The sequence below is a fragment of the Myiozetetes cayanensis genome, unplaced genomic scaffold, assembly GCF_022539395.1.
Source record: "Myiozetetes cayanensis isolate MyiCay16 unplaced genomic scaffold, myiCay2020 scf4, whole genome shotgun sequence".
Lineage (NCBI taxonomy): Eukaryota > Metazoa > Chordata > Aves > Passeriformes > Tyrannidae > Myiozetetes > Myiozetetes cayanensis.
In genome coordinates this window covers 61,990,375-62,007,602 of record NW_026087631.1, presented here as the reverse complement: position 1 = coordinate 62,007,602, position 17,228 = coordinate 61,990,375, and the positions used below count along the sequence as shown (strand labels likewise).

At 45.7% G+C, this 17,228-nt stretch overlaps 2 protein-coding genes across 4 annotated transcripts in view; one reads left to right on the top strand and one right to left on the bottom strand.

Moving 5' to 3' along the window:
- Window positions 1-1,132: 1,132 nt before the first annotated feature.
- The window catches only part of RXFP3 (relaxin family peptide receptor 3), a 22,539-nt gene continuing 6,443 nt past the window's right edge, over window positions 1,133-17,228 (top strand). Inside the window, exons 1-2 of one of the 3 annotated variants that reach the window (XM_050329472.1) lie at window positions 1,133-2,842; window positions 4,504-7,026. In XM_050329472.1, coding sequence (XP_050185429.1) covers window positions 1,292-2,635 — 1,344 coding nt within the window. In that variant the 5' untranslated portion in view covers window positions 1,133-1,291 and the 3' untranslated portion in view covers window positions 2,636-2,842; window positions 4,504-7,026. Of the gene's footprint in view, window positions 7,027-17,228 lie in introns of those variants that run through there. The other 2 variants (XM_050329473.1, XM_050329471.1) reach the window with 2 other exon arrangements.
- SLC45A2 (solute carrier family 45 member 2) overlaps window positions 14,098-17,228 on the bottom strand; it is an 18,623-nt gene continuing 15,492 nt past the window's right edge. The window contains exon 7 of the mRNA XM_050329474.1: window positions 14,098-16,668. Within this exon, the coding sequence (XP_050185431.1) occupies window positions 16,444-16,668 (225 nt within the window). The 3' untranslated portion in view covers window positions 14,098-16,443. The remainder of the gene's footprint in view (window positions 16,669-17,228) is intronic.

Sequence of the window (17,228 nt, the reverse complement as noted above, 5' to 3'; positions counted from 1 at the left end):
TATGAATGATATATAAAACTTACTAATTACTCTTGTCCCCCTTTAAAACTCTCATACCATGATCTGGCTGATACTTTTACAGGGTTTCTGTAGATATAAACCAAAGTGATGAGTGGACTGCTGGCAACAAATGGCACACAATGATGTGTGCAGGAAGTTCAGTGAGATAAATCAATGGAGAAATAATTTACTTGTTAAATGTTCCGTTAATCTTCCCCTGATGGCTGATTCACAGTGCTTTATTTAGATATATTTAGAATCTATTTGGTTTTCGAAATGAGCAGTTATCTTGGTTTATTTAAAAACAGGAGAGGAGAAGGCAAACCTCCGTTCCTTATTCCCATCGGTTGCTTTATCTTTCTGCTGCAGACTTGGTGGGGAGGTGAGTTTCGGGCCCCAAGCACGGCAGGGATGGGGCCGGGGCCGGCGGCCGCCGCTTCCCGGCGCGACGGGGCCCCCTGCGGGTGGGATCCCGCGACCTCCCCTCCGCCTCCCCCTCGGGGGAACCGGCTGCTCCCTCTCTTCCCTTTGCCCAAGCACTGCGTACCACAACCAGCCGGACTTTACAGCTTCGTTGTACGTGCCGTTCGTTTTAAAATTAGGGAGAGCCACCGTCTCCCGACGTCCCAAAAGCAGGAGAGGCTTTTGTCAGCCGCCGTTCGGAACATGGTCATTCTGGGGATGGCGAGGCGCGCTCCGGCTTGGTGCAGAGTTTTCTCAGGCGTAGGAGCTCAGCTTCGGGGCTCACCCTGCGGCTCGGCGGAGCTGCGACTCGCCCCCAGCAGTTGCTCCCTGCGCAGGGGGTGGAAGGTTGGGGTTTTCTGCGGGAGCTGACCCACGGGGCGCACATCGGGGGTATCACATCGGGGTGGGGGGAATCTCATGGGCGGAGGGGGCATCGCCTCTGGCGGGGCGCTTGATGAGCTCAGCCCGCAGGAACGCTCCGCCCGGCTGGTTCACAGGTAGGCGGGACGGGACGGGGGCGATCCGTGGGGAGCAGCCGCCGGGATCCGCGGGTCGGGGAGCGGGGGAGCCGCGCTCAGCACCCGGGAGAGCTCCACGCCCACCGCGCATGCCCCGGCCCCGCCGGCGCGGATATAAGCGCGGCGCGGAGCGGGAGCGGCGCCAGGAGTGTTGTCCTTCCAGCCGGGAACAGCCGTGCCACCCAGCCACGAGCAGCTGTGCCGTCCATCCAGCCGGAAACAACCCGTGCCCTGTCCCCGCTGCCTCTGCCGGTCTGCTTCTGGGGGAAAAAAATCTCCCGCGGACACGTCTCCCACCCTAGCATGGGATGGGCGAGCCCTGCGAGCGCGGTGCCTCCTCGCCGGCCGCTGGCATGAAAGAAGGAGCGGACCGGGAGTCCTGGGACGCGCCGCTGGGTTTCCTGGAGGGCGCTCAGATGGACAACAGGAGCAACGTGTCCTTCCTGCAGTTGCTCAAGAACATCAACCTGGAGCGAGCTGATGGGATGCAGGGAGACAACTCTGACGTGGTGCGGATTGTCATCTCGCTGGTGTACTCCGTGGTGTGCGCTCTGGGGCTGGTGGGCAACCTGCTGGTGCTCTACCTGATGAAAAGCAAGCAAGGCTGGAGAAAATCCTCCATCAACCTCTTTGTGACCAGCCTGGCAGTGACTGACTTCCAGTTTGTGCTGACTTTACCATTCTGGGCGGTGGAGAACGCACTAGACTTCAACTGGCTCTTTGGCAAGGCAATGTGTAAGATTGTCTCATATGTGACAGCCATGAATATGTATGCCAGTGTATTCTTTCTCACTGCCATGAGTGTGGCTCGATACCGCTCTGTGGCTTCAGCCTTGAATAATCAGCGTCGAGGAGACCCCCTGGGTGGCTGCTGCTCTGTCAAGTGGCTTTGTGCACTCATCTGGCTGTTAGCTGTCCTGGCTTCCCTGCCCCATGCCATTTTTTCCACTACTGCCACTGTCTTTGATGATGTTCTCTGCCTTGTCAAGTTCCCAGAGGGCCAAGGCAGCAATGGGCAGTTCTGGCTGGGTCTGTACCACATCCAGAAGGTGCTGCTGGGCTTTGTGGTGCCGCTGGTCATCATTTGTCTCTGCTACTTGCTCCTGGTCCGCTTCATCACTGGTAAGCACGTTGGCAGCACTTGCAGTGGCCCCAGCACCAAGCGCCGCTCCAAAGTGACTCGGTCAGTGTCCATCGTGGTGTTGTCTTTCTTCTTATGCTGGCTGCCTAATCAAGCACTTACAACGTGGGGGATACTCATCAAACTCAACGTGGTGCACTTCAGCAATGAGTACTTCCTCTCCCAAGTGTACCTCTTCCCCATCAGCGTGTGCCTGGCACACTCCAACAGCTGCCTCAATCCCATCCTCTACTGCCTCATGCGCAGGGAGTTTCGCAAGGCACTGAAGAGCCTCCTCTGGAAGATCACCTCACCTTCCCTCACCGCCATGCGCCCTTTCACTGACACCACCAAGCCTGAGAAGGAGGAGCAGGCCCTGCATGCCTTGGTGCCTGTGCCTGTCCACCCTGTCACTGCTGCTTCCCCTGCTGCCGCCATCCAGCCGGAGGTGGCCTATTACCCTCCCGGGGTGGTGATGTACAACAGCCGCTGTGACCTCCTGCCTGCCAGCTCCATGGAGCATCGCTGCTGAGACCAGCAGGGGGCTCCGGGGGGTGGGACTGTGGGCTATGGGAAAGGTGTGGCCCTGAAATATTGAACGCCTTGCCAGGGACGAGGGGAGGAGGGATGGGTGAAGGAGGACTTCTGCGTGAGAGATGCTCTTCTGCGGCTGTGTCTGCCCTTGGACGCTTGATGAAAACACACCCCAAGCTGGAAAAGAGGAGCAGAAGGAGGCAAGGTGAGGTGTCTCTAGGAGATACCTTTTAGTGCTTGTACATGTTCTGAGTCACAGAAACTGGAGAGGGTGATGGTTACTCCAGCCAGGGAAGATGCAGGATTTGTAAAGTACCACAGGAAGTAGAGTGGCTGTGTGGGGTGGAGTGAGGCTGGGGGGCCTTGACTGTGTCCCCCTGGGTTGGAGTTGTAAGCAGCAAGAGGCCAGCAGCCCTCCCCTCCATGTGTTTGACTGTGGCAGGGAGAGGGACATTGAAAAAGGTGCCAGCCTGACTGTGGTCACTGCTCCCTGGGCTCCAGTGCGGGCACAGGGATCAGACAGCCTGTGTCCTGTTTCAAACCTGCCCTAATGGGAACAGCCAGGACAAGTGGGTACAGGGCTCCTGTTGTTAAGGCTTAGCCCCTTTCTCCTCTCTGAGGCACCTATGAAAGAGAGGGGACAAGGGGCACTGTGCTTCCCTCCAGATCTGGGCAGGATATGTTTTCCTAGCTACCTTCAACCCCTCAGCAGCTGCCAGGATATAGAGCAACCCAGACAGCCAAGCAGAAACCCAAGGACAGAACTTGCATCTTGATGGGGAGGTGTTGCTTTGCCTGGGTTTAGAGGGGAGGATGTGAATCCCGTGACATCGTGTTCCCCAGGCTCTCTCCAGGCTGCTGGGGGAAGACCTCACTGCTCAAGACAATGTGGAGCAAGCCAGCATCTTTCCCAGGGCACTGAGGCTGCAGGCTTTATTCTTGCTGCACTTCAGACTGTTCATATTTCACTTCAGGAAACCAGCACAACTGTAAATAAAATAATAATAATAATAATAAAGCAAACAGGGGAAAAAGAAACAATCTTAGACACTTCACGTCACTTGCCCTGGGATACTTCTGGGTTCAGTTAAAACCAAGTACAATAGCTTTTGTTTTGCTAAGGGTCTGCACTGACACTTGCCAGTGTTTCAGTTAACTCCAGTTCAGTTCCTCTCAGCTGAGCAGCCCTGGGGCCTGCAGGTCAGCACTTTTGTAGCCTAGAGAATGTCAGGGACAATGCCGGACCCAGTCTGTGTTCCAGAGAAACACCCAGGAAATAATTTGAGGTGATCTGAAATGAACTTTTATGGGGATGAAAAAGTGTATTTTTAAGCTGTGAAAGTTTTTATGGTAAGGCTACATATTTACTTTTTTAAATTTTATTTTTAATTATGAGGAAAAAATAATTTAAAATGTAAAGGTCAAAATATTTGTTTTAAAAGATGGAGAAATGCAACAGTTCTGGTTTTGTTTACAGAACACAAGTTCATTAATTCCTTATACTACGTGTGAGATGATTACTTAAATAGGATATTCAAAACTCCTTTCTATTTCCAGTCCCTTTCCTTGCAGTCTAACTCCAACATCTGCCTGACTGCTAAAAATGTGTTTATGTAGAGGGTTGATTCAGTACTGATGTGGAAGAAACTTGCTGTTTCTGTCCAGAGAAAACTGAAGTGCCGTTAGTGGCAATTATAGTTTCCAGATTCTGTTTACTGCACATGTTGGTAACTCTTGTTATAAAATTTGGGATTGGTCTGAAAGCAGCTGGTTCTGCTACTTGTAAGGGGAAGCTTTTTTTTTCAAGGCAGACGAAACTTCTACAGCCTTGGGCACTTGCTAACTAGGAAGATGCTTATTTCCAAGGTGTCTGGAGAAGAAGAAGAGAAATGAGCTGCCAGCTGATGGGCATACTTACACAGATGCAAAGACTCTGAAGAGATCAGATATATCCACAGAAGAACTTGAGCATCTGAGTACTGTACAACTGCCTCTCTGACTTCCTAAATCCTGGCTTGGCTATCAGTGTAAGTCTATAGGTACTTAAAGCTTTTTCTAGTGAAATTTTTTTGTGCTTAGAAATCTGCTCCTGAGCATGCCTAAATCAGCTTAATTCTGTAGCACTTATCTCTGTGCTCATACAGATATGGGGATATCTCTATTGGGACTGACCACACTGTATATCCTGCGAGGGAGGCAACTCTGCATCCTGACACAGGAGACACTGTGCCATGCCACACTAAGTCAGGAGAGGCTGTAAACTTAACTCATTTCCTCCATCCCTTTGAATCTATGTCTAGATGTGCTTCTTCAGTCCCACCTTCAGTGTGTGTCTGCAGATTAGGCTCCTTCCTCTTCCTGTTTGAAATGCTGAATTAGGGGGGATAACTCTCACATACAGCCTGAGAGATCCAGCTTCCCAGGGGAATGACTGAACCTCTGGGCTACTTCATGAATGTGCTCAAACTCTCTGTTTCCTGTTGCATGAATTGCTCACTGTTGCTGGAAGAGAAGGGGGAAAGTAAGCCCTCAAACACTACCTGGCAGCATAGTGGTTAGGGTGTAATCTCCAAAGAGGAATTGTCTCAATTCCCTGTAAATACTGAAGAGAAATTGGATCCAGGTCTGGGTTCTAGGTCTCCACTTTCCAAGAACAATGCTTAACTTGCTCCCAGGTCCTGGTCCAATTAACTTTTCAGTATGCTGTGCAAGAATCTGAGGCCTTTCTACAGGTATAACAGGCTAGTGAGTTGAAGGATTTGCAAAAAATTCATTTGGGTCTCACGGATTCTGAGAGAAAGCTCTAACATCTGTGCTGCAGGTGAAGAAAGCTGCACAGTTGGATGAGAAAAAGATACCAGGAACTCTTAAGTCCAGAATTCAGAGAGATATACAGTGTCTCTGTAGGCCAGGAGAAAGTATCTAAATTAAGGATACAGGAGGAATCTCACAGCCAGATGCACTTCTTACTGTTTGCTTTTGAACAGCATAATTTCTTGCTTAACTTGCTGGGAATTTATTCTCTATCTGATGCTTAAATGTTCTTGTGCTTTAAATAAAGAGCTATCCAAGTGTCTAAAGCATGACTGTGAATTTCAGTAGATAGCAAACTACCTAAAAGACATCTTCTGTGGTGCTCAGTGTGGCAAAACCCATGGCCTTTTGTGGATGTCAATGCAGACATAATGTTATGCCAGCAAAACAACACAGTAAAATAGATGGAGTTCAAAACAACCCATAGTTATCCCAGAATACTATCAAGGTACCATTCCCTGAGGAAACCCCAGGTGTCTGAGCATTACAGACATAAAAACATTACATTTGCCAAATCACCCAAACAGGAAAATACCTCGGGTGTGTAGAGACTTAAGGGGCAGCTCTCACTCAGGCTGCTGATCCACCAGGCCAGGAATCTGCTGTTTGAAAGAGGCACAACCCATCCACACCAAATGCTGGTTTAGGCTGGACCAGCAGCTCAGGCTGTGCAGGTCAGTGTGTGTCCAGCATGGCCAAAGAGCACTGCTCTAGCTGTGCCTAAGCAGAGAGAAGTTCCGCTTCACACGTGCTGTGAATCTCAGCTAACAGAGCACGAAATCCAGGCTCTGAGCTGCACAGGCAGGGGAACCCACCAGGCCCTTGAGAGGAAGGTACTCTGACTGTGCACACGGCATCAGGTGTGTGGCCTCAGCAGAGGGTCTTCCCAGCTCAACAGCAACAAATCCTACTGGGTATCCATTAGTTTCCTAAGTAATCAGGACAACATGCTTCACAAATGCTCCTGTTTCCTACTAATGTTCATGTCTTCGTTTGTAACAATCACCTTTTCATGGACTAAAATAAACACAGCTGAAGGATACAAAACAATACTTAGGGAGTCCTTGAAGAGGTTTTTGTGACTGGTCTCCTGCCATGTTCAGACTGCTGGTGGGGCGCTGGTAGAGAGATGCACATCATTGCAGAACAATAGGGACCCGAAGGTGCAGGCTGACATCTAGTGACAAACTGAAAGAATCTTTAAAGACTGGATATTCTCATTAGGCAAAAACTTTGATTGCTGAAGGGCTTTTTTAAATGCCTCAGCCCCTTAAATAACTAACCAAGCTCTTAATGTAATAACAACCTCCACTGCAATTCCAGGTTTCCCTCCTCAGTAGAAATACCCTTTCAATTTCTCAGTGCGTTATTCTGGCATTCACCTTAGCAGTAAAAAAAAAAAAAAAAATCTAGTCTCCTTCATTCTCATTCATGACTGTCCACTCTAAACTTGATTATTCAATTGAATGCCTGCACTGAAGCTCTGATCTAATTCGTACCCCTGAGCTTGAGCAGACATAGCTATGGTGAGGTGCAGCTCAAGGACTTAAGAGCTTAGATCCTCTTTTTTTTTTAGCGAAGGTTATTTCTCTGCTGCTTCAGAACAGATTTCTTCTTTTTCCATTCAAAGAAGGTTATTGAAAATACCTTTTTACCATGATTAAGCAGTTAAAAAACCTCAGTTAACTCAGTCCTATGCTAAAGTGTAGCTGCTGACACATGTAAGCAGATTTCTTAGCCTATGTTCGTGCATAGCCTCAGAGTCCTTCCCAAAATCTTACCTGTAAAATATGGACTTACAGAATGGCTGAGCAAACTGGGCCAAAAAGTGAGCTGGAGACAAAAGCACTTTACTGAGTTTACAGATTTTTGAAAACCTTGGTCTACCTGCTTGGCAAGGACTGCTTACTATTATTGTGGGAAATAATAAAGGTAGGTAGATTACTCAGATACCTCCCTTACTCATCCATTCCTTGGGACAGTGAAATACTATTTCTCCACCTGTGTTTTTTCTTGCAGAGACCAGCTGAATGAGTATAGTCAATTGCACAGTGATCAAATTAGGTATTCAATACTTTCTTCTAGAGTCATTGTTCAATGAACCTTTCCACTTCCATTCAGCAGTCACATCTAACAGCATGCTGGATAAAACTGGAATCTTGTAGAAAAACAACTTGTTTCTGTGCTTGTGCAGAAGTCTGATCAGCTTAGAAAAGAGATCTGAAAATCAAATACCTTCAATTTTCTTTTCAGGCTAAATACTAAAACTGAGATAATAAATTCGTTATCCATTCACTGCCACCAACAATTATCCTAGAGTTGAGATGATGGGGAAATCATATCTGACCAAGCTGGTAAACCATGTCTGATTAGACAATTGGCTTGGCAGTTGAGGTGACAGCAGCTGATGTTGTTTATCTTGACATAAATAAGACTTTTGATGCTCTCTCTCATGACATCCTCGTAGACAAACAGATCAATTATGGACTAGTGAGTGGAAAGTGAGTCGGAGTGAAACTGACTAAATGGTAGGTGCAAAGTGTTGTGATTCACAACACAAAGTCCAGCTGGAGGGCAGTGACTGTGCCCTGGAGATCAGTACTGAGGCCAGCCCTGTTCAACACCTTCATTAAAGATGTGGACAATGGGACAGGATGCACCCTCAGCATATTTGCACTGGGAGGAGTGACTGGTACACCAGGGGGTTGTGCCTCCATTCAGAGGGTCCCCAGCATGCTGGAGAAAAGGGCTGACAGGAACCTCAGGCAGTTCAACAAAGGGAGTGCAAAGTCCTGCAGTGGGGGAAGGGGTGGATAACTTCCTGCATTAGTACAGGCTGGAATCTGATTGGAAAGCAGCTTTGCAGAGAAGGACCTAGGGATCCTGGTGGACAAGGGGAACACGAGCCAGCAGTGTGCCCTTGCAGCAAACGCCAACAGCATCCTGGGCTCCATTAGGCAGAACACTGCCAGCAGATCAAGGGAGGGGATCCTCCCCCTCTGCTCAGGCTGGTGAGGCCATATTTGAGATACTGTGTCCAGTTCTGGGCAAGTTGCCTGGTTCTGGTTTACTTACCAGAGAAGTTTCAGTATGACAGAGGGCTTGAACCATTTGCCATGTTAGGGAAGGCTGATGGAGCTGGAATTATTCACTCTGGACCTGAGAAGGCTTGGGGATTTTATCAGTGTGTGTATATCAATACCTAATGTGGGTGGGGACTAAAGAAGCTGGAATCAGACTCTTCCAAGTATTGCCCAGGGAATGTGGACAAGAGGCAATAGGCACAAATTCCATAAATATCATTTAAATGTAAGAAAAACACCCCAGCTTTCTAGTGGTGAGTGTGATCAAGCACTGGAACAGGTTGCCTGGAGAGGTTGTGGAGTCTCCAGCTTTGGAGATGCTCAGAATCTGACTTGACACTGACTGGCCTGCTTTAGCAACTCTACGCTGAGCAGGGGGCTTGGATTGGGTCATCTCCAGAGGCAACTCCAACTATTCTGTGCTTATGTGTGATTCTGTGATGACAAATAAATTGCTCTTTATCTCTGTTCCAAAACAGTAGGATTAGTACGTGTCTGTCTTGCTCGATGTTTATTCTGAAAAATCTCTAAAAATTTTATGCCCCCAGGTCACCTACTACTGTGTATTTCAAACCATCTATTAAATGATTTCAAATATGTTTTTATTGCTCTTTATTTCTGCCAAAATTGTGGAGAGGGCTCAGAGGAAATATAGGCTTCCTCTTGCCCATCACAAGTGATTTCCTGCTGAACTCCATTCCCTTTTTCATGGGCAAATCCAGTGATGCAGATAGAGGTAGAGAACTGACCATGAGCTCCTGAACTGAAAGTAGCAGAGATCCAACAGCATTGTATTAAGTAACTCCTCAATCCGTACAGTCAATCATAGATGGTGAAAAGAAGAATATAGTTTAAATTCCACATTTGGGGTTACATTTTCAGAGATGTCAGTGTAGACTGAAACCTTGAATTTTGAGCACATTTGACATAAATTCATTTCAAGCAAAATATTCCAAAATGCAAAGTTCCTGTTCAGGAAAGAACATCATGCTTTAATAAAGTACCATCTTTATCTCAGAGAGAATCAATTCTAACAGCTTTATTTTATGTTTTATTGCCATGCTTTGCAACATTATGTCGATATTTGGGATATATTTCTTGAAGGCCCACTTGTTGGGATTGGACTTTCAGCACGTATTAAAGAAACAAGTACTTCAGCTCTCAAAATCTCTGTGAACTGAGTAAACTGGAAATTGCATTGCAAGATAGCATTAATTTTACTAAAAAAAAAAAAATATGAATGTTGGAAAATCCCAAATCATTTGAGATACATCTGCGCTTCTATAGTGATCTGCCAGCCATGCAATTCCAGGCTAGTGCTCCCAGACTTTAACAAAAGGCATCTCTGCCAGAATATTCTCCTTACCCTCTTGTCACATCTTGGACTCCACATTTCTGGTATTTTTCGTGTCTACTCCTCAGCCCCTAACAAGCAGAGGGGCCCTGAAAACAGAGAGGTGTTGCCTCTCTGTGTGACCAATTGTCCCTGCCTCGTGATGCACCTCACCTGCTGGCAACCAATGCAACAAAAATTCGCCTGCCAAAAACTCGGGGGCTGGCTGCAGTACAGGATTGACCCTTGGCACTAGCACTGAAGGCTTCAAAGGCCAGATTCTGCCAGGAGTCTGATGCTGAGCATGTCCTCGGTGTGGGGGGTCTCCTACCACCGCATGTCCACAGCGCAGTGCTGTCACTGCATTAGGCAGCTGGGTTATAGCTGGTAGCAGGCGGCTTTCCTTTGTCGTCTGCACGTGAAAAAAAAAAACCGAGAGAACTGAACTGCAGCAGCGCATCACTGTGGGGAAACTCCAGGGCAAGGTGGAAAAAGCAGGCACAGTCCCTCTCGGTCGGGAGAGGTGCCATAATGTAACTGAACACCAGGGGGCACGCAAGGACCCCTCGGTGGAGGGAGCACGGCGGCCGCTCCTCCTTGGAGCCCACAAAGCCTCGGGAAATTGTCCGTGCAAAAAACCGGGATAACTCCATTTTTCAGAAAACGTCACAGATGTCTCCCGCTGAAAATGTGTCAGACAGGATCCGCTTTTCTCTGTCCAACCTGCCTCGCAGAGTAGAAAGCACTGAATTTTACCCTCTTATGACTGCAAGCCCTTACCTGAAGCAACACATGGTAATAGTCTCTGGTTTGAAGTCTCTGCATGATGTGAAGTCACTATCTTTAGTGCACAGGTAAAATATTAATACACAGGAGGTAAAATTTTCATTTCCAGTAAGAAAATTTAGGAAATGCAACTGCTTAACACATTGTCCATCTAAAGGAGCAATGTACGAAACTGAATACACTGCAGATGGCAACAGAATTCACACAATCAAAGAATGGGTCAGGTTGGAAGGGACCACAGTGGGTCATCTGGTCCAACCTTCTTGCTCAAGCAGGGTCATCCCAGAACAGATTGCACAGGATGGTGTCCAGATGGTTCTTGAATATCTCGACAATGAGGGAGACTCCACACCCTCTCTGGGCAACCTGTTTCAGTGTTCAGTCACTGGCTCAGTAAAGTTCTTCCTCATATTCAGGTGGAATTTCCTGTGCATCAGCTTCTGCCCACAATCTCTTGTTCTATTGCTCAGCACAACCGAGCAGAGCCTGGCTCTATCCTCTTGGCACCTTCCCTTCAGGTATTTACAGACATTGATTACGTCCCCTCTCAGTTGCCTCTTCTCAAGGCTGAACATGCCCAGCTCCTGCAGCCTTTCCCCACAGGAGAGATGCTCCAGTCCTTTGATTGGCTTTGTAGCCCTCCACTGGACCTACTCCAGGAACTCTGTGTCTCTCCTGTACTGAGGAGCCCAGAACTGGACACAACACTCCAGATGTGCCCTCACCAGGGCTGAGGAAGATCAGAGAGGAAGGATCACCTCACTCAACCTGTTGGCAATGCTCTTCTTAATGAACCCCAGGATAACACTGGCCTTCTTGGCCACAAGGACACATTGCTGGCTCATGGACAGTTTGTTGTCCACCAGTGCCCCAGGTCCTTCTCTGCAGAGTTGCTTTCCAGCAGATTGGCCCCCAGCCTGCACTGGTGCAGGGGTTATTCCTCCCCAGGTGCAGGACCCTGCAGTTGCCTTTGTTCAGCTTTAGGTGGCTCTTCTCCACCCATCTCTCCAGCTTCTTGAAATCCTTCCAAAGGGCTGCACAGCCCCCTGTGGTATTGGCCACTCCTCCCAGCTTTGTGTCATCACTAAACTTGCTGAGGAGGCATCTGCCCCTTCATCCAAGTCACTGATGAACAAGTTAAACAGTACTGGGCCCTGTATAGAACTCTGGGGGACACCACTAGTGACAGTCCTATGCCCTTACAAACCCTCTGGGATCTGGCACTCAGCCACTTCAATCCACCTCATTGTCCACTCATCCAACCCACACTTGAGCTTGCCTTATGAGAACATTGTGAGAAACAGTGTCAAAGCCTTACTCAAATCAAGGTTAACAATATCCACTGCTCTCCCTTCATCTGTCCAGGTAGTTGTTTCATCCTAGAAGGCAATCAGGTTGGTCAAGTATGATTTACCTTTACTGAGTCCATGCTGACTACTCCTGATTACTTTCTTGTCTTCCATGTGGGTAGAGGTGGCCTCTAGGATGAGGTGCTGCATCATCTGTCTAGGGATTGAGGTGAGGCTGACTGGTCAGTAGTTCCCTGGGTCCTCCTTTTTGCCCTTTTTGAAGACCAGGGTGACATTTGCTTTCTCCCAGTCCTCAGTCATCAGTTTTCTCTCCTGATCTCCATGACCTTTCAAAGATGATTATGAGCAGCCTGGCTACAATGTCTGCCAGCTCGCTCAGCGCTCATGGATGCATCCCATCTGGGCCTATAAAAATTGCAAATCACTTTTCACAGTTTAGTCTTGGACAAGTGACCCCGAACATTTGCCTCTTGAATAAATAAGAAGGGGCAGCCAGAGAATGAGAAATGAATGCTGGAAACTTAGAGGGGAACATTTTGTTTTAAAGATCATTTTTTATAGCTTTATCATGCCCAAAGATATTTTCAAATATCTTCAAAGATATTTTACAGCAGGTGCTTCCACCGTTTTCCTCCATGAAACAATCCCTCTACAGTTCAGAAATATCAAATGTCACCATTGCCACATTCACTTACACCATTCTTCCTATCTTTTGACATGCTGCAGGGACTGGTAGTGATTCATGGGCACCAATGTGAAAGCTGTGATTTCTCCCAAAGCAAAGACATTTATGATTCATCCCAACTTGTGTAGTTTATCTGGAAGAAAAAATTATCTGCCACAGGCCTTCTGAGTTGTTTGTTTTCAAGCAAGTCAAAGAATGAGATCACTGTGAAACACAGAAGGAACGCTTCAAGGGATGGGGGAAAACAAACAAAACCAAACCAAACCCAACCCAAACAACTGTCACATTACTAATACTCCAACTCCTCTAAACAAAACAACCAAAAGTTCCTTGGAGGTTTTACTTGCATGACATGACTGCTTGCTAAATGGGAATAAGAGGCAGATGTTCATAGGAGAAAGAAAAAGGAAAATGCCATGGAGATAAGATGGTAGGCTTGTTTCCTGCCTCATTTTGCTCAGCCATGACTACTTTAGTCAAAGTGGGAGGGAGGAGGGGTTGGATATCACAAGACATCTCATCTTTTAGCAGGTCCAGCAAAAGGATACAAGGACAATTAAGGGACAGGAGCACCTCTCATAAGGAAAAGCTGAGGGGGCCTGGCCTATTCTGCCTCAAAAAGAGATGACTGAGAGGCTGTGGAGTTTTCTTCACTGGAGATAGTCAAAACAAACATTCAAACAATATTTAAAAATCTGTATGTAATCCTGTGCCATGTGCTCTGGGATGGTCAGACAGGATGGTCAGGTTGGGACAGATGACCCACTGTGGTTCCTTCCAACCTGACCCATTCTGTGATTCTGTGTGTTTCATCTAAATGTATCACTTGCATAAACATGATACAAAGAAGATCTTTATTGATTTGATTTTATGTATATGGAAATAAAACCAGATGGGGAAGACCGGACACAGGGTACTTGTAACTTTATACTCATACCATTGCAACAGAAGTTGATATTAAGTACAATAAATGATCATATTGATAGCTCAAGTCCAGAAATAATGAAAAAGCACAGAAAAGGTAGAACTTCTTAAATTAGTAGCACACAGCACACTTCTTCAATACTTTTAATATTTTAACATTTTAGCATTTCTATTGCTGAAATAAATAGTTATTTTATCCCCTTTCATTTATTAGTAACACATTATACTAGTAACACATATTAGTGACATTTCTATTGCTAAAAGAAATATTTACTTATCCCCTTTTATGAATTACTAACATTTTATATTGTTTTCATTAACACTTGAAGTACATTTTCAACTTCAGAATGAGCACCATCATAATTCTTTTTGGTTTGAACACTGTTTTCCAAATTGTACATATTTTTTGTCTGCTTGCTATTTTTGACAAATATTCATAAAGAAAGATATTGTTTTGAAGTCTTAGAAGCAATATAGGACATTTTTATGAAGAGACTTACAAAGAAAAAGTGACTCTAATCTGTTCTGTCTTCCGTAGCTTGCAGTGGATTTTAAAGGGAAAGTTCATAAGAAAGATGGCAATATGAATTTCTGAAACCGTTTTCTTCGAATACATTTATAAATAAAAGCATTGATATACATGATGGGCACCTCCCTCTTCTCTCTGCAGGTTCACAACTCTTCTTACATTGCTACAGCTCTACAGTCACTTTGTGGGCCTGAATCAATGCCAGCGTTCTCTTTGTGCAACAGAGCAGAGATAACACTGACCATTTTAATGCTAATGTTCAGATGGCATTAAAACTCAAAGAAAATATTGACAAAGACATCGGTAAACATTGCAAAATTTCTTTCCCAGCCTCACAGTAGAATCAGAGCTTTACAACCACAGCTTCTGGAGCACAGGTTTATGTGGTGCAGTCCTATAAAACCAGATCACCTCTATTTTTATGGCTTCATAGAAGCCTCATTTTTCCCATAAATATTTTTCCTCCCAGGAGGTACTGGGTTAATGGAAGTTAGTGAGTTAATGATGGCATAAACTGAATTGAGAAGACAACAATCCTTCATCTTCTGGCTTTCTCCTGTTTGTCCTCATTGAGACCCTTGTGCTCCAGCCATCTCAGCACCCACAGTGTTTTAAGCATAGTCCAGGGACTCAATCTTCCTCAGTCTTTTTTCTTCCATGGATGTGACATGATGAGCCACAAAACAAATGAAAATGTAAAACGTAGTTTCTTCATAAGGCAGGATGAAGATGCTCTAGTGAGGTTTGCCATGCACTGACCCTCTTTTTGAGCCTACAATGGGGACACAGTCATCAACAAGAAAATGTAGGTGAGGCTTCCATAGGCTTGTTATAATTAATAAGAATTTAACTAGGGGAAAACTGGTTTTCCTGAGAATAAATGACTCACTCTACTCTTCAAAACATAGAAAAATGATGAAGTTGATGCATCTCTGGAGGCACTTGATGCTCAAATCTAACCATTTATTTGTAGTGTTGTAAGTTCATATCTTGCAGAGCTTCTAAGATCTGATTAGCTCAACATTGCATTTGACTGAATAGTGTTGATTACACATGTGCAACATTAAAAAAAAAAAAGAAGAAAAAACCACCACAACCAATGATAAACACCATATTTGGCAGTAGTTTCCCAGTGTTCATTAACAATATTGCATTAGCAGATCTCTTCATGAGGCTTAACATGAAACATAGTGAATGGATATGACAGTTTTCAGAACAGAGGAAGCACAGCATAAATACAGTATATAACTTTCACAAATACAGGATTTCCAAAACTCTGGCAATATTATAAAAATAAGAATGAAGCTTCATAAGCAATAAAATACAAACAACTGGGCTTACATATTTACTGTACAGTAATTCCTGATAGTGCTTTGCAGAACTGAATTTATTTACAATATTCTGCAAAGAGCAAATGCCATTTCACTCAAAGCTACATGCATGAAGAAAATAGAGAAAAATAGGTAAATACTTGTCATATCCAATGCCAAGATTTAAGTGGCTTTCAACCATTCATCAAATTCTTACTTTGGCCAAGTTTATTTTTTAAATTACAGTATCAAAATTCAGAGACCAGTTTTTAAAAAAGGAAGAAATGGCAGCTGTTCCCCACAGACACATTTTTTAGGTGCCTACACATGGATTTGCAGAGCAGACTTAGGCAGACTTTCCTGACAAGCCTAGTTAGTACTTTCACTTCACTTATACTGAAGCAGCAGGACTCAGTATGAGATGATTACTTTACAATCATGTTTTTAAACAATTATCTTCAATCTTTTTGATATGCCACACATTTTTCACACCCAAACCTGCTTTTAACCGTGGCAGATAATTAACTGATCCCCTTTAGCAGTACTACTAATCATAACACAACTGCACACTGCTTGGCCTTCGATACCTGCTTGATCCTCTTGCAGTTTTGACTACCAGAGGGAACAGCCTCAAACTTAAATTACCTGAAAAACAAGATAAATAATAACTTTCTTCCCAGCTCTGTCCTTTTACATTACTTCAGCTTATCACATACTTCATCTGTTAACTTCCACAAATTGGTATTGAGGAGTTTCGTAATGACTCCTCATGTAGGGCATCAAAATACCGTGGGCAGACACACTGTCACATGTCACAGCATGTGAATACACTGGGTGTGTGTACGCATCTGAGGCATTAGGCAACCAGTTTTATCAAGTCTCCGTTTCATAAAGCTCTGGAATTGCAACCGATCCAAGGAGGTAAGAGAGGAGGATGTGCCAGCAATGTCAGCACAGCAACAGCACCAGTGCCATGGACCCAGAAAGAAAACACTCCCCTGGGGAGATTTCTTCCAGTCGCTTCTCACAGTCCTACTCCACATAGCGAACACAGAAAGCAACGAAGCAGCAGCCGACCAGAGCCACCGTGGATGCCGAAATCACAGTGACGGCGCTGCCAGCAACACTAACCAAGAGCCCCAGGCCCACACCAAGGATGATCTGGGCCAGCTGGACCATGCAGGTGAGAGCGGCACAGTCAATGCCCTTCCCTCGTCCGTGCTCTCCTGCTTGTTCCCCATCCTGCAGCTTCAGGCTCTGCAAATAAGCACAAAACAAACCCCAGTGAGATGGGACAGTTTCGACAACGTGCAGCTCTTGGTCAGTGCGTTGATACAACCCTGAGGTACAGCAGGGCAGGTCAAAAGCTCCCTGCTTCCCTTATTGTATCACAGAGGTTACAGAATACAGAGATTTTACAAGTAACAATGACTTGCCCAAATTTCCACCTAATTGTCCGGTTTTTCTTATCTGCAGTTTTCCCCTCTATCCCTTCTCTCAAGGAAGCAATTGAAACTTGGTCAAAAAAATGAGACATTTCTTTCAAATTCAGCTCAATTTGAGCTCTGTCAAACTGACATTTACCAGTACAGGACATCCTGTTATGGATAATTTAGCTCTAACTCACGACTGAAGGAGAGCCTCAAAGGGATATCATACTATCAAAGAATCATCATAGAATCACAGAATGGTTTGGGCTGGAAGGCTCTGTAAAGAACATCTAGCTCCAACCCTGCTGCCATGGGCAGGGATACCTTCACTAGACCAGGTTGCTCAGAGCTCCATCCAACCTAACCTCCAACACCTCCAGGGAAGGG